The 25,980-nt window shown below is 43.1% G+C and overlaps 2 protein-coding genes across 3 annotated transcripts in view; one reads left to right on the forward strand and one right to left on the reverse strand.

Moving 5' to 3' along the window:
• Positions 1–25,980, forward strand: part of LOC139376285 (uncharacterized) — a 1,125,987-nt gene that overhangs the window by 291,360 nt on the left and 808,647 nt on the right. The gene's annotated exons all lie outside the window — the stretch shown is intronic.
• Positions 15,415–25,980, reverse strand: part of LOC139376221 (myosin heavy chain, non-muscle) — a 33,684-nt gene continuing 23,118 nt past the window's right edge. The window contains exons 23-26 of one of the 2 annotated variants that reach the window (XM_071118536.1): positions 22,558–22,677; positions 19,058–19,237; positions 17,639–17,699; positions 15,588–16,204 (exon numbers count right to left, since the gene is read on the reverse strand). In XM_071118536.1, coding sequence (XP_070974637.1) covers positions 15,972–16,204; positions 17,639–17,699; positions 19,058–19,237; positions 22,558–22,677 — 594 coding nt within the window. In that variant the 3' untranslated portion in view covers positions 15,588–15,971. Of the gene's footprint in view, positions 16,205–17,638; positions 17,700–19,057; positions 19,238–22,557; positions 22,678–25,980 lie in introns of both variants that reach the window. The other variant, XM_071118544.1, reaches the window with a different exon arrangement.

Here is a 25,980-nt window from a genome sequence, read left to right on the forward strand (position 1 = left end):
CTCCCTAGTGGCTCTAGTGAGTTTTGGCGCCTAAGAAGAAGAATGCCGCCTCAGCTAAAACCATCCTAAAATAAAATCTCATTAGAAATAAATGTTTGTTGTCTGACAGTAACGTTATACTATACTATGCTATCATATTCGGTTCTGTAAAATACCAATTTTAATAAATATGTGATCTTGTAAAACATTGATTTAGCTTTAGCCAGCACCATCTTCAGATTAGCCTTAACGTCTGTAGACCTGTCCCCTGGTAAACAGTCTCTGATCTCTGGATGATTTGTTTTAAGTCTAAGACATTGATTTAGCTTTTGATCTAACTTTACTAAACGATCCCCATTGTGAGAAGTGACGACCTTCCATTTTGTAATAATAATAGTAAGTGATGTTTAGGACTATCAGGTGTAGGCAACAGGTCTTGATGAGATGTCATTTGAAGTGATTGGAGCGCCCTTCGTTGGTGCTGAAAGGACAGCGCCAGGATCACGCTATGACGTTAAAGAAGTTGAACCAACTTGTTGTGCTGAAGGACAGCGCCAGGATCACGCTATGAAGTTAAAGAAGTTGAACCAACTTGTTGTGCTGAAGGACAGCGCCAGGATCACGCTATGACATTAAAGAAGTTGAACCAACTTGTTGTGCTGAAGGACAGCGCCAGGATCACACTATGATGAAGAAGTTGAACCAACTTGTTGTGCTGAAGGGCAGCGCCAGGATCACGCTATGAAGTTAAAGAAGTTGAACCAACTTGTTGTGCTGAAGGACAGCGCCAGGATCACACTATGACGTTAAAGAAGTTGAACCAACTTGTTGTGCTGAAGGACAGTGCCAGGATCACACTATGACGTTAAAGAAGTTGAACCAACTTGTTGTGTTGAAGGACAGCGCCAGGATCACACTATGATGAAGAAGTTGAACCAACTTGTTGTGCTGAAGGACAGCGCCAGGATCACGCTATGAAGTTAAAGAAGTTGAACCAACTTGTTGTGCTGAAGGACAGCGCCAGGATCACACTATGACGTTAAAGAAGTTGAACCAACTTGTTGTGTTGAAGGACAGCGCCAGGATCACGCTATGACGTTAAAGAAGTTGAACCAACTTGTTGTGCTGAAGGACAGCGCCAGGATCACGCTATGACGTTAAAGAAGTTGAACCAACTTGTTGTGCTGAAGGACAGCTGAACCATTTAGACAGCTCAGGAACAAACAATCATTTTGCAGTAGGCCTATAGCCTAATTGACCTATGACTACGTGGTATAGCTATTTGTAGGCCTATAGCCTAATTTTTAAATGAAAATACATACAGTGCCTTCGGAAAGTATTCAGAACCCCTTGACCTTTTTCCACATTTTGTTACGGTACAGCCTTATTCTAAAACGGATTAAATAAAACAGAAATAACTTACTTAGCGTCCCTACAGACCCTGGTTAGTTCCCGGGCTGTATCACAACCGGCCGTGATCGGGAGTCCCATAGGGCAGCACACAATTGGCCTAGCGTCGTCTGGGTTTGGCCGGGGGGGCTTTACTTGACTCCTCCTTGTGGCGGGCCGGGTGCCTGACGACTGACCTCTGTAGTCAGGTGAACGGTGTTTCCTCCGCTGGCTTCCGGGTTAAGCAGGCGGGTGTAAAGAAGTGCGGTTTGGCGTGGCATGTTTCGGGGGACGCATGACTCGACCTTCACCTCCCGAGCCCGTTGGGGAGTTGTAGCGATGAGATAAAAATTAATATATATATACATACACACACACACATCTTATTTCCATAAGTATTCGGACCCTTTGCTATGAGACTCTAAATTCAGCTCAGGTGCGTCCTGTTTCCATTGATCATCCTTGAGATGTTTCTACAACTTGATTGGAGTCCACCTGTGGTAAAATCAATTGTTTGGACATGATTTGGAAAGACACACAGCTGTCTATATAAGGTCCCACAGTTGACAGTGCATGTCAGAGCAAAAACCAAGCTATGAGGTCAAAGGAATTATGCGTAGAGCTCCGAGACAGGATTGTGTCGAGGCACAGATCTGGGAAAGGGTACCAAAACATTTCTGCAGCGTTGAAGGTCCCAAAGAACACAGTGGCCTCCATCATTCTGAAATGGAAGAAGTTTGGAACCACCAAGACTCTTCCTAAAGCTGGTCGCCCAGCCAAACTGAGTAATCGGGGGTGAAGGGTATGGATTAGGGAGGTGACCAAGAACTCCATGGTCACTGACAGAGCTTCAGGGTTCTTCTGCGGAGATGGGAGAAGCTTCCAGAAGGACGACCATCTCTGTAGTGAAAGGCACATGACAGCCCGCTTGTAGTTTGCCCAAAGTAGTGAGTAAAGGATTCCGAATACTTATGTGAATGTTATTTCAATTTATTTATTTATTGCAAAAATTTATAAAAAACTGTTTTTGCTTTGTCATAATGGGGTATTGTGTGTAGATTGATTGGGGGGGGGACGACAATTTCATCAATTTTACAATAAGGGTGTAACGTAACAAAATGTGGAAAAGGTGAGTGTCTGAATGCTTTCGGAAGGCACCTTATTATCATTGGACTGTTTGCAAGGAGAGCTTTATTACGAGTAGGCATGTCGTTGTATTATGTAGTTTACACGCGGTATCATGAATACACTTTTAATTGATTAGCTTGAACACTTACTTATACCTTATTATAAAAGAAAAGAAGGGAACTATCAATTCATAGAATTTATTTGTGTTTAATTTATCAAATCAATTGAAAAAGTAGTCAACATAAAGCATTACTACGTAGAATTGCAAGGAAAATCATTTTAAAACGGCTATAAAAATCAATCTTTTGGTGTTGCTGTATATAGCATCTCAATCAACTATAACCGAAAGACATTATTACCTCCCAACGTGGCCCAATTCACATTTCCACTTTCCCATCCTGACGTACCAAGCTAGAACGGGTCCTGCATCTCAACCAATAGCCAATGCTAAATATCCCAAGCAGGGCTACACAGCAGCTTCCAGGCATTAGGTTCCTTTGCGGTTGCCACTCTGGTTTGGGTGTCCTCGACCGGTGTCACTGTAACCCAAGTTATCACATCGTTCTGGGTCCGTGGAATTGTATGAACATCAAGGTAGACACACAGTGAATTAGATTTTTTAATTTTTTATTCAATGTTCTGATACTCCAAAGTGGTCAAGCCTCCGACGGGCCTCCGCAGTACACACAGTCTACAGTTCTTCATCTTTCTGGTCACAGTCGCAGAGAAGACGGAGAACAAACCACCATTTACCACTAGGCTGCTATACATATTTATTTGGTTTGTCATTCCTATAGTTTTTTTTAATTCAATTTTAGTTGTATTTAAATAGAATTTATTTAGAATTTATCAGAATACATTTTCCAGAAATATTTTTACCAGCTTCATGTTTTCTCAAATTGAACAAAGTGAGGGAGTGCCACTCCTCTGTGCTCCGGCAGCACTACGGCTGGAAGTGACGCCCTCTGGAAATGCTTAAGGCTTCAGTTCGGCTGGTGTCGAACGAGTGCATATCCCCTAAATAAGGATTAGCCCCCTTTTTTCAAATTTTATTTCACCTAAAATGACATTCCCAAATCTAACTGCCTGTAACTCAGGCCCTGAAGCAAGGATAAGCATATTCTTGGTACCATTTGAAAGGATACACTTTGAAGTTTATGGAAATGTGAAAGGAGAATATAATACGATAGATCTGGTAAAAGATAATAGAAAGAATAAAACAACCGTTCTTTTGTATTTTCTTTGTACCATCGTTGAAATGCAAGAGAAAGGCCATAATGTATTATTCTAGCCCAGGTGCAATTTAGATTTTGCCCACTAGATGGCATCAGTGTATGTGCAACGTTTTAGACTGATCCAATGAACCATTGCATTTGAGTTCAAATGTGCCTCATTTGTTTATTAATAACTTTTCATGTTCAAAATTATGCACTCTCAAACAATAGCATGGTATTATTTCACTGTAAAAGCTACTGTAAATTGGACAGTGCAGTTAGATTAACAAGAATTTAAGCTTTCTGCCAATATCAGATATATCTTTGTCCTGGGAAATGTTCTTGTTGCTTACAACCTCATGCTAATCGCATTAGCCTACGTTAGCTCAACCGTCCGGTGGTAGGGACACCGATCCCGAAGAAGTTTTAAAAGACCTTCGCTTGAAAAACAAACGTGGCAATAGTACTGTTTGTCCATTTTGAGACGCCGTAGCCAGTGTAGATATTCACAAAATAGTCTGAATTAATCTAAGATTACTCAAGAAATCGGTAATTAATTTAGAAGTTTTTCCCGAAGAGATCTTAGTCGCGCAATTTTACACCTAACTAAGATAAGTGCAGTATTTTTCAATAAAAAATGGCCTCCCCCCACACACACCAGATGCGATCAGAACACGCAGGTTGAAATATTAGAACAAACTCTAAACCAACTATATTAATTTGGGGCCATGTCGAAAAGCATTAAACATTTATGGAGATTTAGCTATGTCCGGTACAGAGTCAATGTGCGGGGGGGGGGCATCAGTGTCGAGATCATATGTACATGTAGGCAGAGTTATTAAAGTGACTTATGCATAGATGATAGAGTAGCAGCAGTATAGGGGGGGGAAGGGGGGGGGTGCAATGCGAATAGTCTGGGTAGCCATTTGATTAGACGTTCTTATGGCTTGGGGGTAGAAGCTGTTTAGAAGCCTCTTGGACCTAGACATGGCGCTCCGGTACCAACTACCAATTGGATATCATGAAATTGTGTAGAAAAAGGGTGAAAGTAAAAAAAATAAACTGTTGACCACCGACAAAGGGGCGTAGACTATGGGTCCGAACTTGTGTCTCCGAACAGCCGGAAAAACCCTCACCAAAAAATGTCACACGATGTCGTCATAGTATATGCAGGAACACTACCAACTTGTTTAGGCTAGGAAGCATGCATACGCCTTTAGACCTATCCAATCCTTTCAGATCTAAAGAAGGGGCAAGGGGTCGACTTGAGATTCAGGGTTAGTCTTTTGAAATAAAACTAGGCCTCTTATCTAACTGAAATTCTTCTGTCTGTTTCTCGCTCCCTGGTTTTCTCAGGACTGCTGTTGATGTCTCTGGGAACCTTGTACTTAGTCTTTGCCTCCTTGTATAAATATGTGTGTGATATTTAATTTGGGCCTTTTGTTTGTAAAATATTGATGAACCTAATAAAGAAAAAATAAAGAAATATATCTGTCTGTCTGTCTGTCTGTCTGTCTGTCTATCTGTCTGATGTGTCACCGGCTGCGTTTTCACTAATTGGTATTTTTAACAATCAGATCTGATGTGAATGTAATTGGTCAAAAGTCCAATTTATTGGAAAAAATATCAGTATTTATCAGCCCAGCCATACGTGTTTCTTAGTGTCATTTATACGATATGATACAATAACTTTGTCCATTTTTAAATGAAAAATAATTTTGTCTGGTCAGAGACGGAAGAAGAAGCGATATATCCCACTCGCTGTTTCTTTCTTTTTCCCTGGTTCAATGAAAGTCAATGAACTAAGTCGACCAGACCCACCTGGTATTGCATTGGTGCTAGTGCATTTTCTTGCCACCAGGGAGCAGAATAGTCAGGAATTTGATAAGTATTGTACGGATTTGTATATGCGCGTATTGCGCTGAAGCGCATTGATGGGGAGACGACATCAACAAGGGCAAAGAAGATACGTCTTTGTGGATATGTAGTTTTTTTCTCACAATTATTAAAAGCATTATTGCATAAACATGGTATTTTTATAGTTAATACATGTGGAATACAAAAAGAAATCGATAACTTTACGAAATACATTATATCAATATTGCTGATGGTGTTGGTTAGTAAGTTAAAAAGCTCTGCTATGAAAAACAGCCCACATAGCAAGCTACAGTAGACATAATTGATTCTAGAAACACTGTTCATAGTGTATAGCATGCTATTTCACCTTGCTGTCAGACAAGCGCTGTGGTAAGAATTGACCAATTCGAATGTTGCAAAAACCTTAAAACGGTGAAAGAGCTTTTCAAGTAGGCTGGGCTTTGTCTTATTACAAGGAAGGGTATAGCTATCAAGCCTATGATGCCCCCCCCCATGCGCAGGCAGCGGTCATTTACCAACTACACTGGCCTCGCTGCTCTTCCAATCGTATCATAGGTTCAGCATATACAGGCGTTATATTCATTTCTACCGAAGGTTTATCATAGTAAACTAAATGCTCACGTAAAATTGGATTACGTCGGAGAGAAAACGAGTGTGGGGAAAAAGCACGGTAACTTTGGAAAGGACTGGAGGGAAGGATGAACAACTCAAAAGCGTAAATGGTGAGTTTTGATCGAGTCATCTCGCGGCTGGCGGACTTTTCATTTGGCACCGTGCCCGGTGTTAGTTAGATACTGTAATAAACGATTGGGCAGCAACGGACGTGGCAGTGATCTGTCGTTGTTTTAACACTTTTAAACTATATTTTATCAACTATGACGGGACAACAATGTAACCTATTCGGTGAAACTGCTTACCTCAGAAGTATTTTATTTTAACCTTGTTGAGGGACACAACTTTGGAACATTTTTACCTTTGAGCCACTTCACTTGCCAGTGAACCCCCCCCCCTAAAAAATAAATTAAGGACTACCAATGGTAATTAAAATGGCCTATTTTATGTACAGCATTTGGTTTAATAAATCATATTTAAAAAATATTTTCCATATTGACGATATTTTAGGTCAAATACATAGTGCTAGGTAAAGACCCTGCTTTTCAAGACAAATGCACCCTCTTGGACGCGTTTAAAGTCAATTTAACATGCAGAAAAATTAAACAAAAGCCAATTATAGGAATGTTGTTGACTCTTTCACTGACGCCATTTTCTTTCAGGTTAACTATGTTCACAGCTGAGCTAGCATTGTGTAGGATAAATTCGGGCTTCAGGGCTGTCCTTTAATCAAGAGGCAACGCGTAGTGCCTGGATACAGCCCTCAGCCGAGGTACTGTATATTGGCCATATATCACAAACCCACTAGGTGCATTTTATTGCTATTATAAACGGGTTACCAACGTAATTAGAGCAGTAAAAGTACATGTTTTGTCATACCAGTGGTATGTGGTCAAATATACAAAGACCTTCAGCCAATCAGCATTCAGTGGTCAAACCACCCAGTTTATAAATATCATGCAGTCCCGTTACACCCATGCACTGACTACATACTGTATAAATAAGATATTCTATCTTTGGACAAAAATCTGAATATATCTGTGTTCGTTGTTTTTCTCTAAGCCAGGGGTATTCAACTCTTACCCTACGAGGTCCGGGGTCTGCTGGCGTTCTGTTCTACCTGATAATTGCACCCACCTGGTGTCCCAGGGCTAAACCAGTCCCTGATTAGAGGGGAACAAGGAAAACATGTAGTGGAACTGTCTTCACGGTCCAGAGTTGAGATTGAAGGCTCTCTAGGTTATAAATTACTCAAAATAACAAATAAAAATCTCTGGGGGAAAATATAAACATGTATCGTTTTGTACAATATTTTAACTCTATACATTTCTCTGTGGTAAAAATAAGATCATATCCTTGTACAATGTATTTACTCTGTACATTCCGTTCCTCTCCCTACAGCCCAACTTATCCCAAGAGGCTGGGGGTGGTCTGGGTAGCCCTGCCGGTGTCAGACTCGAGGCTGTGATGGAGCAGCTCCAGAGACAACAGGAGGCCAAGCTGGAGATGGACCGGCAGGAGGGTCAGCAACAGACAGGCTGGTGGCAGTAACGGCAACACTCAGAGTTGTGTGGATAGGGAGGGGGGGGGGGGGGAGACGGAGACGATAACAGAGGAGAGGGACTAGGAGGTGAGGAGGATGAAGAAGAAAGGATGGAAGGTGAAGAAGAGGTTGATGATGTTGGAATGGGGCATGGCCACATGACAAAGATGTCTCCCCTCCAGCAGGAGCGTTCCTTATCATCTTTTCGTCCGTCTTCAACCTCTCCATCAGTGGCTGCCAAACACAGAGACGCTTCCCCTCCTATGAATCTAAAGCGAAGGTCTGGGGAGAAGGACCTGTCTACCACATAACAACACTCCTTCACATCATCCAATTGGATTTGGAGGTTTGATGATGGAACATTTAAGCAAGTAAGTTGTATTTCACTGCTCAATCCCTTATTTATTTAGGCAAGTCAGTTACCCTTGTGAAGTTATGTGGGACGCTAGCGCCCCACCTCGTCAACAGCCAGTGAAAGTGCAGGGCGCCAAATTCAAAACAACAGAAATCCCATAATTAAAATTCCTCAAACGTACAAGTATTTGACACCATTTTAAAGATACACTTGTTGTAAATCCAGCCACAGTGTCCAATATCAAAAAGGCTTTACGACGAAAGCACAAACATTCAATAATGTTCCAACCGGAGAATTCCTTTGTCTGTAGAAATGCGATGGAACGCAAGCTAACTCTCACGTGAACGCGCGTGACCAGCTCATGCCAATCTGGCAGACCTCTGACTCATTCAGCTCCCATTCCCCCCTCCTTCACAGTAGAAGCATCAAACAAGGTTCTAAAGACTGTGGACATCTAGTGGAAGCCTTAGGAAGTGCAATATGACCCCATAGACACTGTATATTTGATAGGCAATGACTTGAAAAATTACAAACCTCAGATTTCCCACTCACAGACATCATTCAAACAGTTTTAGAAACTTCAGAGTGTTCTCTATCCAAATCTACTAATATATGCATATTCTAGCTTTTATGGCTGAGTAGCGGGCAGTTTCATTTGGGCACGCTTTTGGGCACACATCCAAAATTCCCAATGCTGCCCCCTACCCTAGAGAAGTTAAGAACAAATTCTTATTTTACAATGGCGGCCTAGGAACAGTGGGTTAACTGCCTTGGTCAGGGGCAGATCGACAGATTTTTACCTTGTCAGCTCGGGGATTTGATGCAGCAACCTTTCGGTTACTGGCCCAACGCTCTAACCACTAGGTTACCTGCCGTCCCTACCCTCTAACCACTAGGTTACCTGCTTTCCCTACCCTCTGACCACTAGGTTACCTGCCTCCCCCCTCAAACCACTAGGCCCCATCTATAAGATGTTATTAGAGATGTTGTTTTATTGCAGAAAGCCTGCAGTATGTTCTTTCACTTTAAGAGAAAGAGGTTTCTTCAGGGAAGGGGAACCTTGTATGAGGAAACTTGTGGTGTATTTGAATTAGAATGTGCAGCAGGTAGACTGTGCAGCAGGTAGAATGTGGAGCAGGCAGACTGTGCTTCAGGTGTCCCGTGTGCAGCAAGTAGAATGTGGAGCAGGCAGACTGTGCAGCAAGTAGAATGTGCTTCAGGTGCAGCAGATGTCCCATGTGCAGCATGTAGAATGTGTAGCAGGTGTCTCGTACAGCAGGTGTCCCGTACAGCATGTGTCCCGTACAGCAGGTGTCCCATGTGCTTCAGGCGTCCCATGTGCTTCAGGTGTCCCATGTGCTTCAGGTGTCCCATGTGCAGCAGGTAGAATGATCAGCAGGTAGAATGATCAGCAGGTAGAATGTGCAGCAGGTGTCCCATGTACAGCACTGGGCTGACGGACTGGACTGACTGACTGTCTGCTGGACTGACTGACTGTCTGCTGGACTGACTGACTGTCTGCTGGACTGACTGACTGTCTGCTGGACTGACTAACTGTCTACTGGACTGACTGTCTGTCTGTCTGCTGCACTGGATTGACTGCTGGACTGGTAGAATGTGCTTCAGGTGTCCCATGTACAGCACTGGACTGGACTGTCTGCTGGACTGACGGACTGTCTGCTGGACTGACTGACTGTCTGTCTGCTGGACTGACTGACTGACTGTCTGCTGGACTGACTGACTGACTGCCAGCTGGACTGGTAGAATGTGCTTCAGGTGTCCCATGTACAGCACTGGACTGACTGACTGTCTGTCTGCTTGACTGACTGTCTGTCTGCTTGACTGACTGACTGTCTGCTGGACTGACTGACTGACTGTCTGCTGGACTGACTGACTGACTGTCTGCTGGACTGACTGACTGACTGTCTGCTGGACTGACTGACTGACTGTCTGCTGGACTGACTGACTGACTGTCTGCTGGACTGACTGACTGAATGTCTGCTGGACTGACTGACTGAATGTCTGCTGGACTGACTGACTGAATGTCTGCTGGACTGACTGACTGAATGTCTGCTGGACTGACTGACTGACTGTCTGCTGGACTGACTGACTGACTGTCTGCAGGACTGACTGACTGACTGTCTGCTGGACTGACTGACTGTCTGCTGGACTGACTGACTGACTGTCTGCTGGACTGACTGACTGACTGACTGTCTGCTGGACTGACTGACTGACTGACTGTCTGCTGGACTGACTGACTGACTGACTGTCTGCTGGACTGGACTGACTGACTGTCTGCTGGACTGGACTGGACTGTCTGTCTGCTGGACTGGACTGTCTGTCTGTCTGCTGGACTGGACTGTCTGTCTGTCTGCTGGACTGACTGACTGAATGTCTGCTGGACTGACTGACTGTCTGCTGGACTGACTGACTGACTGTCTGCTGGACTGACTGACTGACTGTCTGCTGGACTGACTGACTGACTGTCTGCTGGACTGACTGACTGACTGACTGTCTGCTGGACTGACTGACTGACTGACTGACTGTCTGCTGGACTGACTGACTGACTGTCTGCTGGACTGACTGACTGACTGTCTGCTGGACTGGACTGACTGTCTGTCTGTCTGCTGGACTGGACTGACTGTCTGTCTGTCTGCTGGACTGGACTGACTGTCTGTCTGTCTGCTGGACTGGACTGGACTGTCTGTCTGTCTGCTGGACTGGACTGTCTGTCTGTCTGCTGGACTGGACTGTCTGTCTGTCTGCTGGACTGACTGACTGACTGTCTGCTGGACTGACTGACTGACTGTGCTGGACTGACGGACTGACTGACTGTCTGCTGGACTGACGGACTGACTGACTGTCTGCTGGACTGACGGACTGTCTGTCTGTCTGCTGGACTGGACTGACTCTGTCTGCTGGACTGGACTGACACTGTCTGCTGGACTGGCAGACGGTCCAGCCCAGTAGCAGACAGTCCAGCCCAGTAGCAGACAGTCCAGCCCAGTAGCAGACAGGTAGAATGTGCATCAGTCAGACAGTCCAGTCCAGCAGCAGACAGTCCAGTCCAGCAGCAGACAGTCCAGTCCAGTAGCAGACAGTCCAGTCCAGTAGCAGACAGTCCAGTCCAGTAGCAGACAGTCCAGCAGCAGTAGCAGACAGTCCAGCAGACAGACTTTCGCAAGGCATTGTATATATTGTTTATACATCCATCCATCCAGACATGATGTAAACTAGCTGTCTCTCAGTCTCTCTCCCCATTGCCTGTGCTCTCTTTACTCCCTCACCAAACAGCTATATTGTTTCCATATATAAATCCGTCCATCCAGATGCAGACATGATGTAAGCTAGCTGAGCTGAACTGCGTGTTGCCCTGGCCTCTGAGCTTATTATTTTTTAGTCAAGTAAGCTCCGATTTTTGCTTTTTAAGGTTTGTAGATTAAATTGTGTCTCACAGGATCTGAATGAATGCAGCAGGAGATCATCCCTTTTTTCATTGACATTGTGGTGGAATCCTCGCTCTCACCATTCACAATCTTCCAGACTGTTTCAAACCCCTCCGACCCTGACTCCAATGCTGGCACACCGTCCAACCAGAACCTCTGTAAGACAAGAAGAACCAATCAGACTCCAGAACATTGGGATACTAACCCAATGAGAGGACAGATCCAGCTAATTATACTCCAGAATTCTGAGATACCAACCAACCAGAACCTCTGTAGGACATCATCAGCCAATCTCTGATGTACTCTGGACAATGGAATATCCAACCTGAGGCTGCACAATTCAGCTTTGGCCCTGATGGACTCAAAGCAAGCTGAGGACAGCCATGCCATAAGAAAAGCCATTGGCTGGAAAGCCATGATGACTTCTTCACATCAATGTCGGGGATTGATCATAGACTGCTGATATAGCTGGACGGAGTGATACTGTACTGTCACAACGTGGCCCTTTTGGGTGTATATCGTGGCTACCCCCCTCTCTCACTCTCTCTCCCACAGCAGGTTTTACAACGGTCCTAAATTCTTGGGAGAAACTCTCTTCGCTGCCATGGAGTATTGAGGGATAGAGCCTATGGAGAACAAATACATTCTTCTTGCCAAAACTCCTAATCCCCAAAATTTGAGAATTAAACAATATTTATAGTTTTGAGAATGTGGGAATGGTCCATGGACACTTAAGGGACAGTCATGTCGAGTTTGTTTCATTTGGTGATCTCATGAGGGACAGGAAACACACGTTACTGTGTCTTTGGTTGCGTAAACTTCTCAATTATGGGGTTTGCATCTGATGGTTGTATAAAATATATGAGTGAATATGAAACAATTTGTGAGAAGATATAATGTGATGTTGGCCTTCTTTATTAGATACTTGTTTAGATATAAAGTTTTAACTAGTCAGTGGCCACGCCCCCTTGAGCTCAGACATCACATCATGCGTCATGGCCCCTTCATGAGTATAAAATCACTCATGACAAAATGTACATTTTATGCCAAAGAGACCCAAAGTATGCCGGATGTCTCAAATGGTTAAGAAATCTACAAACTAGAGTAAAAAACGCAGGAATGGGAGTTCCCACTTTGAAATGGCTATTACTACTCGAAACCAAAACATGACAGATGACGCTGGTGTGTAGAGTAGTTTGAACCAGAGACCAGAAAACATGGAAGCTGTCGCTACATGTTGAAATGGTTGGCAACTCTACCAAAGGAAGAGACCAGAGAACGTGGAGATCATTCCCACGTTGAAATGGCTAAGAAATCTACAAACTAAAGAACAATTATTCAGGCTGCACCTGTTTCAAATACGTTAGTCTGGTAAACACATCCGATCTAAGAACATTTCCGAAACAACCTACAACTCCGACAGAATTTGATCTCTGGTGGACAAACTGACTCTCCAGCAGACGGCCTGGCAATCGCAGAGAGGGACAACCAAGACATATACTTGTAAATATGTAAATTGCAATTTATTTTTGAATGTTCATGTTCAAAGTATTAGCACTTTCTAGGAGTGTAGTTATCAGCTCTGAGTCTCCCACTCTTGAGCTGTCCCCACCCCTTTCCTTTGTCTACCAAGCCATCATTGGCTTAGCCCACTAGGGGCTTTTCTATCATGTATGACCTATTGTGTTTGTGTTTATGTAATTCTGTGATTGATTACGTTAGTTAGTAAATCATGAATCAGCGATATACAAATTGGCTTAATTATTGATCTATGTTAGGGTTCGTGCAGATATCCAAGGGTTTGCTATGTTCAGTAATGAGACTGATGAGGTAATAATACATTAATACGTGACTGTAATCAATAAGATATGACAATATTGGAAGAGTTCATTTGGGAAATAAATACAAAAAAAAAAAAAATCCCCGTGGTGCCCTTACTTCCTAGTTAATTAAAGTTAATCGTGCAATTAAATTACAGAGAATTGATTTGATAACAGTATTCACATTTTAATGATAGTCAATGCTATTTCATTCGTTCTCTTTGTTATTTTTGTTATTTCAGTGTTCAGTTAATAAAAATCATGAACACGTACCAAGCTGCGCTTTGGTCCACTTCTTCAAACAGTTGTTACAGAACTACCCACCACCAAAGGACCAAGCAGCGTGACCAAGAGGAGCAGGGATCCTGGGCCCGGGAGAAGAGAGAATGGAGGACATCGTGGACATGGGAGGAGGTGATGGCAGGGGACAAGACCCTGCCATGGAAACAGGCTGAAGTAGCGAGGGAGGAACAACTTCGCTACCAGGGGTCACGGCAACGAAGCAGACACGAGAGGCAGCCCCAAAAATGTTTTTTGGGGAGGCAGCATCATGTTGTGGGAGTGCTTTGCTGCAGGAGGGACTGGTGCACTTCACAAAATAGATGGCATCATGAGGAATGAAATGTATGTGGATGTATTGAAGCAACATCTCAAGATATCAGTCAAGAAGATCAAGCTTGGTTGGGTTTTAAATGGACAATGACCCCAAGCATACTTCCAAAGTTGTGGCAAAATGGCTTAAGGACAACAAAGTCAAGGTATTGGAGTGGCCATCACAAAGCCCTGACCTTGTGAAGACTTACAGAAAACATTTGACCTCTGTCATTGCCAACAAAGGGTATATAACAAAGTATTGAGAAACTTTTGTTATTGACCAAATACTTATTTTCCACCATAATTTGCAAATAAATTAATTGAAAATCCTACAAATGTGATTTTCTGGATTTTTTCTCTCTCATTTTGTCTGTCATAGTTGAAGTGTACCTATGATGAAAATTACAGGCCTCTCTCATCTTTTTAAGTGGAAGAACTTGCACAATTGGTGGCTGACTAAATACTTTTTTGTCTCACTGTATATATATATCCCCATATTAAAATCCTGCAGCACACGCAAGGTCCCCCTGCTCAATCCAGCGTATGTCCAGGCCCGTCTGAAGTTTGCCAATGACTATCTGGATGATCCAGAGGAGGAATGGGAGAAGGTCATGTGGTCTGATGAGACAAAAATAGAGCTTTTTGGTCTAAACTCCACTCGCCGTGTTTGGAGGAAGAAGAAGGATGAGTACAACCCCAAGAACACCATCCCAACCATGAAGCATGGAGGTGGAAACATCATTCTTTGGGGATGCTTTTCTGCAAAGGGGACAGGACGACTGCACCATATTGAGGGGAGGATGGATGGGGCCATGTATCGCTAGATCTTGGCCAACAACCTCCTTCCCTCAGTAAGAGCATTGAAGATGGGTCGTGGCTGGGTCTTCCAGCATGACAACAACCCGAAACACACAGCCAGGGCAACTAAGGAGTGGCTCCGTAAGAAGCATCTCAAGGTCCTGGAGTGGCCTAGCCAGTCTCCAGACCTGAACCCAATAGAGGTTTGCAGTGTGTGCAAACCTGGTCAAGAACTACAGGAAACATATGATCTCTGTAATTGCAAACAAATGTTTCTGTACCAAATATTAAGTTCTGCTTTTCTGATGTATCAAATACTTATGTCATGCAATACAATGCAAATAAATTACTTAAAAATCATACAATGTGATTTTCTGGATTTTCACAGTTGAAGTGTACCTATGATAAAAAGTAAACAGACTTCTACATGCTTTGTAAGTAGGAAACACTGCCAATTTTGCAGGTTATCAAATACGCCTCATATCACACGAGTGGATTACACTGCATACAATTATTTTGTAGCTTTGTGAGTTGTACATTATCTGAAATAAAAAGTGTTGTTCAACTCAAGACTAATGAGATCTTACATTTGTCCTTATTCAGGGAGTTGGATGACAGATCGTTCTCATTCTAAATCAATTGCAAACAATCATCTGAGTTAACGCAATCATTTTTTTAATTACAACAAAATTGGCAAATCACAAACCTCCAGAATGTTTGTGTTGTATGTGGTAACATTGTAGTTTTAATGTATTAGCCACCTTACTACTATTACACAGCCCTATATGTGGATCATTAGCTAGGCGTATTAGGTAGGCGTATTACAGAAAATCATCCTCTGTTGTTGTCATCTCACTATCAATGGAACACATTTCACTTCCTGTTTCATTGTTAATCATCAACAAAAGCACCACATTTATAACCACTAATCAGTAGATTGACGTTAACACTGGTTTGTACGACCTTTTTAGGATTTGTATCATTGCATGACTATAGTAAGACTTCACGCGAAGATGGAGGACTCCATTAGCTTCAATGTTTGCAGATCTGTAGGATAGTGGAAGCAATATAGTGGAAGCAATATGTTGGAAGCAATATGGTGGAAGCTCTACAACAATACTGCTTCTACGTATATAGATGCTTCAGATCTGACAACCTTGAAGTAGTTAAGGGCCAAGGGGAAGGGGTAGGGAGCAAATTAGGACCAGGTATGCATCAGCCACAGCCTCCATCTTCCTCTTCCTCCCCCTCCAATTCAGGGCTGCCGATCTGCACCTGCCTAGCCAGGAACACTCCATCTTCCCAGCGGGGTGGTGGTGATGATGATGATCCCCTCTGCATGTCTCTCTCCAATAGAAGAGGCTCCTCGCTCTCTGACGTGGTCTTCTCTGAAGAGTTCGGCGCTGTGGCGCCCAACCCTTGGATCTGTGGCTGAAACCTTAGCTTGGCTGGGTCAGGAAAACAGGGAAATCAAACCCAACTAAAAGTGTTGAGTAATTTAAAAAATCCCAAGTTCTAAACACCCAAATGGATTTTTTAGATGTAATGGGCATTGATCACTTTAAAAACATTTAGGCCTAAAGCCTTCATAAGGGGTTTTACTGTGACCTAGCTTGGTTAGGTCAAGTCAATATAACAGCACACATGGAATCAGATTAATTCAACATAATTGAAATACTTTTTTCAGTTTAGTAGATGACGGTTTGTTGATGTAATGTTGTCAAACACGATCATTTCCGAAGCCATTTCAGATCAGAAAGAGCGGCGGAGATCCAGAACAGAGGCTTTACCCATAACCACTCTGAGGGGAGGGGAGGGTCAAGTGATGTCATAATGCTTCTTTCAACCTAGAAGAATTCCATCGGAAAAATAAGTGCTGTAATGTTTTTCCTGAGTAGTCTCAAAATGTGGTTCTGGGTGCTGAGATTGTTTAATTAATTGTGTTGCCCTCTCTGGGTTCTGAGTTCTCTTCACCCGAACACTTTAATATGTCTGGAATAACAAACCAACTCAGATCTAGAAGGAAGCCTGAGCAGTTTTTGATTTGCATTATCTCAGTTTGATTATCAAATGCTAAGCTGACAATTATACTGTACTAGTCCAGTTTTGGGTACCGGTATGCCCCTGTTCTGGAGGACATAAGCACATGGATTTTAAGCACACACATTAATCCCAAGCAGTGGATATTCAGTCAGCAGATCCAATGGTTAAGGTCAAGCAGAGTGATCGGAATTGGTTAAGGAAGGGTTGATGTTAAGGTAAGGTTAATGTTAAGGTATGGTTAGGGTTAGGCATAGCCAGGGTCAGAAAACTGCCACCTGAAACCATTCCAAATCTGCCAGCTGTATATACAGTACCAGTCAAAAGTTTGGACACACCTCATTACAGGGTTTTTCTTAATTAAAAAAAAACTATTTTCTTCATTGTAGAATAATAGGGAAGACATCGAAACGATGAAATAAGACATATGGAATCATGTAGTAACCAAAGAAAGTGTTAAACAAATCAAAAATGCATTCCAGGTGACTACCTCATGAAGCTGGTTGAGAGAATGCCAAGAGTGTGCAAAGCTGTCATCAAAGCAAAGGGTGACTAGGTTGAAGAATCTCAAATTTAAAATATATTTTGATTTGTTTGACACTTTTTTTGGTTACTACATTATTCCATATGTGTTATGTCATAGTTTTGATATCTTCACTATTATTCTACAATGTAGAAAATAGTAAAACAAAAAATAAAGAAAACCCCTTGAATGAGTCAGTGTGTCCAAACTTTTGACTGGTACTGTACACTGCCACTACCCACTGAGATCTAAGACTTCCACACACAGATCAGAAGCCAAGATAGATTTCTAATGGGACTGATTCATTCACATCTTTCACCTTTCTGGAGGTTTTCATTTCTCTCTTTCAGATTGCTGATTTCCACACTCATCGCTGACATCTGGTATGGAGGGAAATGGTTGATTTTTAAGCTGAACTGAAGGTTGAATCTACAGATCTACTCCTTTCATTTGACTAGACTTTCTACACTCAGAAAAAAGGTTTCAAAATGGTTCTCCCAAATAGGAGAACCCTATTTGATTCCGTGTAGAACCATTTTCGGAACCAAAAGGGGTTCTTCAAAGGGTTCTCCTATGGGTATACCCGAATAACCTTTTTAAATTATAGATAGCACCTCCTAAGAGTGTACGGCAAAGGAACGATGCTGTGCGCTTAGTTACATTTTTCAAATGTGGGATGTTTGGGGGGGTCTGACGAGAAATGTGTCCCAATTTGAGGCATGTTTTGTAAGGCTACAAACATTACTCTGTAGCGCCACCCCTTGGAAGCAAGTTAACTCCTTGTCCAGGCCTCTTCTACTCTGAGGGGGGAGGGAGTTAGTTAGTCCGTCAGATGTGGTCGGAGTCCCAAATGACACCCTATTCCCTATATGGTGCACCTATGGGGCTCTGGTCAAAAGTAGTGCACTATAGAGGGAAAAGGGGGCCATTGTGGAAGCACCTGTGGTCGGTATCTGTGCCTCTGGCCAGGTCAGCCAGTCTCCTCAGCCACAAATGGGATTATTCCTCCCAGTATAACAAGTAACGTCAGATTATTATTGTGCTGCATTTCACAGAGGAGTGATTATGGAGTTCTTTCTCTCTCTCTTTCTCTCTCCATTTCTCTCTCTCTCTCCACCTCTCTCTCTCTCCACCTCTATCTCTCTCCACCTCTCTCTCTCTCTCTTCCCCTCTCTCTCTCTCCTCACACCCTCCCTCTCTTCCCTCATTCTCCCCTCCCCCACCTCTCCTCCCCTCCTCTTTTTCCCTCCTCCCCCCATCCCCTCCCCGTTTTCCCTCCTCCCCCCTCCCCTCCTCTTTTTTCCTCCTCCCCCTCCCCTCCTCTTTTTCCCTCCTCTCCCCATCCCCTTTTTTTCCCTCCTCCCCCCTCCCCTGCATTTCTGTTTGATTAAAGACAGAAGCCAGGGTTAAATAAGTGTGTGTGTGTGTGTGTGTGTGTGTGTGTGTGTTTATGCATTGAGAAGAAATCTGCTGGATAAGTTGCAAGCTAGGGACACATCACAGGATGTCATTTCATTTCAGTGTGTAAGCGGCTACATGCAATATCATGCTGCCATTTTAATGATATTAGTTTCTGCATGTTGGGTCCAGATGCTAATTTATCACTCAGTTAGTAGAGTAAACACCCGGGGGTGGCATTATTAAGGCCTGCCATATAAAGGCTTTATAGGGTCATTCATTAAGTTTTCATAAACACTACATAAATGCCGTCATACTACATGTTTGAAGGATTTCTTACCGCGTGGGTCTTGCTGTGGAGTTCCTCCCTAAGGCGAGTCACCTCCTCCTCCACCTCCCTCTCTGGGTCGTCCTCCTCTTCTTGCTCCTCAGACACAGGCCCCAGTCCTGCAAACTGCTGCTGCTCCCTCATCAGCTCCTTCTCTCTCTTCCTCTGGCTGTGTAGTGTGTCAAGGGAGTTCTGATTGAGAGAAAGAGGAGTAGATTGAAGCAAGACACTCGTATACCTGCTACATATACCTACTACATATACCTGCTAGACACACCTGCTACATATCCCTACTAGATATACCTGCTACATATACTTGTTACATATACCTGATACCTACTACATATACCTGCTAGACACACCTGCTACATATACCTGCTACATATACTTGTTACATATACCTGATACCTGCTACATATACCAATTACATATACTTGCTACATATACTTGTTACATATACCTGATAATATTACATATACCTGCTAGATATACCTACTACATACAGTTGAAGTCGGAAGTTTACATACACCTTAGCCAAATAGATTTAAACTCAATTTTTCACAATTCCTGACATTTTATCCAAGTAAAAATTCCCTGTCTTAGGTCAGTTAGGATCACCACTTTATTTTAAGAATGTGAAATGTCAGAATAATAGTAGAGATTTATTTATTTCAGCTTGTATTTCTTTCATCACATTCCCAGTAGGTCAGAAGTTTACATACTAATTGAGTGTATTTGGTAGAAACCCTTTAAATTATTTAACTTGGGTCAAACGTTTTAGGTATCCTTCCACAAGCTTCCCACAATAAGTTGGGTGAATTTTGGCACATTCCCCCTGACAGAGCTGGTGTAACTGAGTCAGGTTTGTAGGCCTCCTTGCTCGCACACGCTTTTTCAGTTCTGCTCACAAATGTTCTATAAGATTGAGGTCAGGGCTTTGTGATGGCCACTCCAATACCTTGTGAAATTTCTCAGAACAAGAATAGACTGACGAGTTTCAGAAGAAAATTATTTGTTTCTGGCCATTTTGATCCTGTAATCGAACCCACTAATGCTGATACTCCAGATACTCAACTAGTCTAAAGAGGTTGGCTTGGTATGGTTCCCAATCTATCGTTGTCTCTGATTGGGGATCATATTTAGGCAGCCATTTCCCCACCTGTTTGTTGTGGGATCTTGTCTATGTATAGTTGTCTGGGAGCACTACATTAGCTTCACGTTTCGTTTTTGCACTTTATTGTTTTCTGTGTGTTTCACTTCTAATAAAAGATGATGGAAGCAAACCACGCTGCACTTTGGTCCGAGTCTTACAACAACGATCGTGACAGCGCCTCTGTACGCCTATGTAGATATTCCATTAAAAATCATCTGTTTCCTGCTGCAATAGTCATTTACAACATTAATAATGTCTACACTGTATTTCTGATAAATGTTATGTTATTTTAATGGACACCAGGATTAACTAAGTTTGTTGGTAGCTTGGGCCAAGAAACATGAGGAATGGACATTAGCCTGTGGAAATCTGTCCTTTGGTCTGGAGTCCAAATTGGAGATTTTTGGTTTCAACCGCCGTGTCTTTGTGAGACGTGTGTGGGTGAACTGATGATCTCCGCATGTGTATTTCCCACCATGAAGCATGGAGGAGGAGGTGTTATGGTGTGGGGGTGCTTTGCTGGTGACATTGTCTGTGATTAATTTAGAATTCCATGCACACTTAACCAGCATGGCTACCATAGCATTCTGTAGCGATATGCCATCCCATCTGGTTTGGGCTTAGTGGGACTATCATTTGTTTTTCAACAGGACAATGACCCAATAATCCTCCCGGGTGGTGCAGTGGTCTAAGTCACTGCATCGCAGTGCCACCAGAGATTCTGGGTTCGAGCCCAGGCTCTGTCGCAGCCGGCCACGACCGGGAGGTCCATGGGGCGACGCACAATTGGCCCAGCGTCGTCCGGGTTAGGGAGGGTTAGGCCGGCAGGGATATCCTTATCTCGTCACGCACAAGCGACTCCTGTGGCGGGCCGGGCGCAGTGCACGCTGACCAGGTCGCCAGGTGTACTGTGTTTCCTCCGACATGTTGGTGCGGCTGGCTTCCGGGTTGGATGTGCGTTGTGTCAAGAAGCAGTGCGTCTTGGTTGGGTTGTGTTTCGGAGGACGCATGGCTCTCAATCTTCGCCTCTCCAGATGCACTGCGCCATCTGGTGTTTAACACTTTTTTGGTTACTACATGTTTCCATATGTGTTATTTCATAGTTTTGATGTCTTCACTATTATTCTACAATGTAGAAAATAGTAAAAATAAAGAAATAGGTAGGTATTCTAAAACTTTTGACTGGTAGTGTACAGTTGTGGCCAAAAGTTTTGAGAATGACACAAATATTAATTTTCACTAAGTCTGCTGCCTCAGTTTGTATGATGGCAATTTGCATATACTCCAGAATGTTATGAAGAGTGATCAGATGAATTGCAAAGTCCTTCTTTGCCATGCAAATGAACTGAATCCCCAAAAAACATTTCCACTGCATTTCAGCCCTGCCACAAAAGGACCAGCTGACATCATGTCAGTGATTCTCTCATTAACACAGGTGTGAGTGTTGACAAGAACAAGCCTGGAGATCACTCTGTCATGCTGATTTGAGTTCGAATAACAGGCTGGAAGCTTCAAAAGAGGGTGGTGCTTTGAATCATTGTTCTTCCTCTGTCAATCATGGTTACCTGCAAGGAAACACGTGCCGTCATCATTGCTTTGCACAAGACAGGCTTCACAGGCAAGGAGATTGCTGCCAGTAAGATTGCACCTAAATCAATAATTTATCGGCTCATCAAAAACTTCAAGGAGAGCGGTTCAATTGTTGTGAAGAAGGCTTCAGGGCGCCCAAGAAAGTCCAGCAAGCGCCAGGACTGTCTCCTAAAGTTGATTCAGCTGCGGGATCGGGGCACCACCAGTACAGAGCTTGCTCAGGAATGGCAGCAGGCAGGTGTGAGTGCATCTGTACGCACAGTGAGGTGAAGACTTTTGGAGGATGGCCTGGTGTCAAGAAGGGCAGCAAAGAAGCCACTTCTGTCCAGGAAAAACATCAGGGACAGACTGATATTCTGCAAAAGGTACAGGGATTGGACTGTTGAGGACTGGGGTCAAGTCATTTTCTCTGATGAATCCCCTTTCCGATTGTTTGTGGCATCCGTAAAGCTTGTCCGGAGAAGACAAGGTGAGCGCTACCATCAATCCTGTGTCATGCCAACAGTAAAGCATCCTGAGACCATTCATGTGTGGGGCTGCTTCTCAACCAAGGGAGTGGGCTCACTCACAATTTTTGCCTAAGAACACAGCCATGAATAAAGAATGGTACCAACACATCCTCCGAGAGCAACTTCTCCCAACCACCCAGGAACAGTTTGGTGACGAACAATGCCTTTCCCAGCATGATGGAGCACCTTGCCATAAGGCAAAAATGATAACTAAGTGGCTCGGGGAACAAAACATCAATATTTTGTACATCTGAGCTTACCTTGATGACCTTCGTCTTCGGTGCCCAGTCTTGCAGAACTCCTCCTCCTCCTCCTCCTCCTCCTCCTCCTCCTCCATAGACCTGACCCAACTGCTCACGCTCCTTAAATAGACTCTTCAGCTGATCATCCAAACAATGATGTAAATATCAAATAATACACCAAAGAGAGGAGCTTCTATACGTCTGTTCTGTTCTAACAGTCTACTGTACCTGGTCTAACAGTCTACTGTACCTGTTCTAACAGTCTACTATACCTGATCTAACAGTCTACTGTACCTGTTCTAACAGTCTACTGTACCTGTTCTAACAGTCTACTGTACCTGTCTAACAGTCTACTGTACCTGTTCTAACAGTCTACTGTACCTGTCTAACAGTCTACTGTACCTGTTCTAACAGTCTACTGTACCTGTTCTAACAGTCTACTGTACCTGTTCTGTTCTAACAGTCTACTGCACCTGTTCTAACAGTCTACTGTACCTGTTCTAACAGTCTACTGTACCTGTTCTAACAGTCTACTGTACCTGTTCTGTTCTAACAGTCTACTGTACCTGTCTAACAGTCTACTGTACCTGTCTAACAGTCTACTGTACCTGTTCTAACAGTCTACTGTACCTGTTCTAACAGTCTACTGTACCTGTTCTAACAGTCTACTGTACCTGTTCTGTTCTAACAGTCTACTGTACCTGTTCTGTTCTAACAGTCTACTGTACCTGTTCTAACAGTCTACTGTACCTGTTCTAACAGTCTACTGTACCTGTTCTAACAGTCTACTGTACCTGTTCTGTTCTAACAGTCTACTGTACCTGTTCTAACAGTCTACTGTACCTGTTCTGTTCTAACAGTCTACTGTACCTGTTCTAACAGTCTACTGTACCTGTCTAACAGTCTACTGTACCTGTTCTAACAGTCTACTGTACCTGTTCTGTTCTAACAGTCTACTGTACCTGTTCTAACAGTCTACTGTACCTGTTCTAACAGTCTACTGTACCTGTTCTAACAGTCTACTGTACCTGTTCTAACAGTCTACTGTACCTGTTCTGTTCTAACAGTCTACTGTACCTGTTCTGTTCTAACAGTCTACGGTACCTGTTCTAACAGTCTACTGTACCTGTTCTAACAGTCTACTGTACCTGTTCTAACAGTCTACTGTACCTGTTCTAACAGTCTACTGTACCTGTCTAACAGTCTACTGTACCTGTCTAACAGTCTACTGTACCTGTTCTAACAGTCTACTGTACCTGTTCTAACAGTCTACTGTACCTGTTCTAACAGTCTACTGTACCTGTTCTAACAGTCTACTGTACCTGTTCTGTTCTAACAGTCTACTGTACCTGTTCTAACAGTCTACTGTACCTGTTCTAACAGTCTACTGTACCTGTTCTAACAGTCTACTGTACCTGTTCTAACAGTCTACTGTACCTGTTCTAACAGTCTACTGTATCTGTTCTAACAGTCTACTGTACCTGTTCTGTTCTAACAGTCTACTGTACCTGTTCTAACAGTCTACTGTACCTGTTCTGTTCTAACAGTCTACTGTACCTGTTCTAACAGTCTACTGTACCTGTTCTAACAGTCTACTGTACCTGTTCTAACAGTCTACTGTACCTGTTCTAACAGTCTACTGTACCTGTTCTAACAGTCTACTGTACCTGTTCTAACAGTCTACTGTACCTGTTCTAACAGTCTACTGTACCTGTTCTGTTCTAACAGTCTACTGTACCTATTCTAACAGTCTACTGTACCTGTTCTAACAGTCTACTGTACCTGTTCTAACAGTCTACTGTACCTGTTCTGTTCTAACAGTCTACTGTACCTGTTCTAACAGTCTACTGTACCTGTTCTAACAGTCTACTGTACCTGTCTAACAGTCTACTGTACCTGTTCTGTTCTAACAGTCTACTGTACCTGTTCTAACAGTCTACTGTACCTGTTCTAACAGTCTACTGTACCTGTTCTAACAGTCTACTGTACCTGTTCTAACAGTCTACTGTACCTGTTCTAACAGTCTACTGTACCTGTTCTGTTCTAACAGTCTACTGTACCTGTTCTAACAGTCTACTGTACCTGTTCTAACAGTCTACTGTACCTGTCTAACAGTCTACTGTACCTGTTCTGTTCTAACAGTCTACTGTACCTGTTCTAAAAGTCTACTGTACCTGTTCTAACAGTCTACTGTACCTGTTCTGTTCTAACAGTCTACTGTACCTGTTCTAACAGTCTACTGTACCTGTTCTAACAGTCTACTGTACCTGTTCTAACAGTCTACTATACCTGTTCTAACAGTCTACTGTACCTGTTCTAACAGTCTACTGTACCTGTTCTAACAGTCTACTGTACCTGTTCTGCTCTAACAGTCTACTGTACCTGTTCTAACAGTCTACTGTACCTGCTCTAACAGTCTACTGTACCTGTTCTGTTCTAACAGTCTACTGTACCTGTTCTGACAGTCTACTGTACCTGTTCTAACAGTCTACTGTACCTGTTCTACCAGTCTACTGTACCTGTTCTAACGGTCTACTGTACCTGTTCTAACAGTCTACTGTATCTGTTCTGTTCTAACAGTCTACTGTACCTGTTCTGTTCTAACAGTCTACTGCACCTGTTCTAACAGTCTACTGTACCTGTTCTAACGGTCTACTGTACCTGTTCTAACAGTCTACTGTACCTGTTCTAACAGTCTACTGTACCTGTTCTGTTCTAACAGTCTACTGTACCTGTTCTAACAGTCTACTGTACCTGTTCTAACGGTCTACTGTACCTGTTCTAACAGTCTACTGTACCTGTTCTGTTCTAACAGTCTACTGTACCTGATCTAACAGTCTACTGTACCTGTTCTAACAGTCTACTGTACCTGTTCTGTTCTAACAGTCTACTGTACCTGTTCTAACAGTCTACTGTACCTGTTCTGGTCTAACAGTCTACTGTACCTGTTCTGTTCTAACAGTCTACTGTACCTGTTCTGTTCTAACAGTCTACTGTACCTGTTCTAACAGTCTACTGTACCTGTTCTAACAGTCTACTGTACCTGTTCTAACAGTCTACTGTACCTGTTCTAACGGTCTACTGTACCTGTTCTAACAGTCTACTGTACCTGTTCTGCTCTAACAGTCTACTGTACCTGTTCTAACCGTCTACTGTACCTGTTCTGCTCTAACAGTCTACTGTACCTGTTCTGTTCTAACAGTCTACTGTACCTGTTCTAACAGTCTACTGTACCTGTTCTAACAGTCTAATGTACCTGTTCTAACAGTCTACTGTACCTGTTCTAACAGTCTACTGTACCTGTTCTGGTCTAACAGTCTACTGTACCTGTTCTGTTCTAACAGTCTACTGAACCTGTTCTGGTCTAACAGTCTACTGTACCTGTTCTGTTCTAACAGTCTACTGTACCTGTTCTAACAGTCTACTGTACCTGTTCTGCTC

Source organism: Oncorhynchus clarkii, chromosome 2 (assembly GCF_045791955.1).
Source record: "Oncorhynchus clarkii lewisi isolate Uvic-CL-2024 chromosome 2, UVic_Ocla_1.0, whole genome shotgun sequence".
Classification (NCBI taxonomy): domain Eukaryota; kingdom Metazoa; phylum Chordata; class Actinopteri; order Salmoniformes; family Salmonidae; genus Oncorhynchus; species Oncorhynchus clarkii.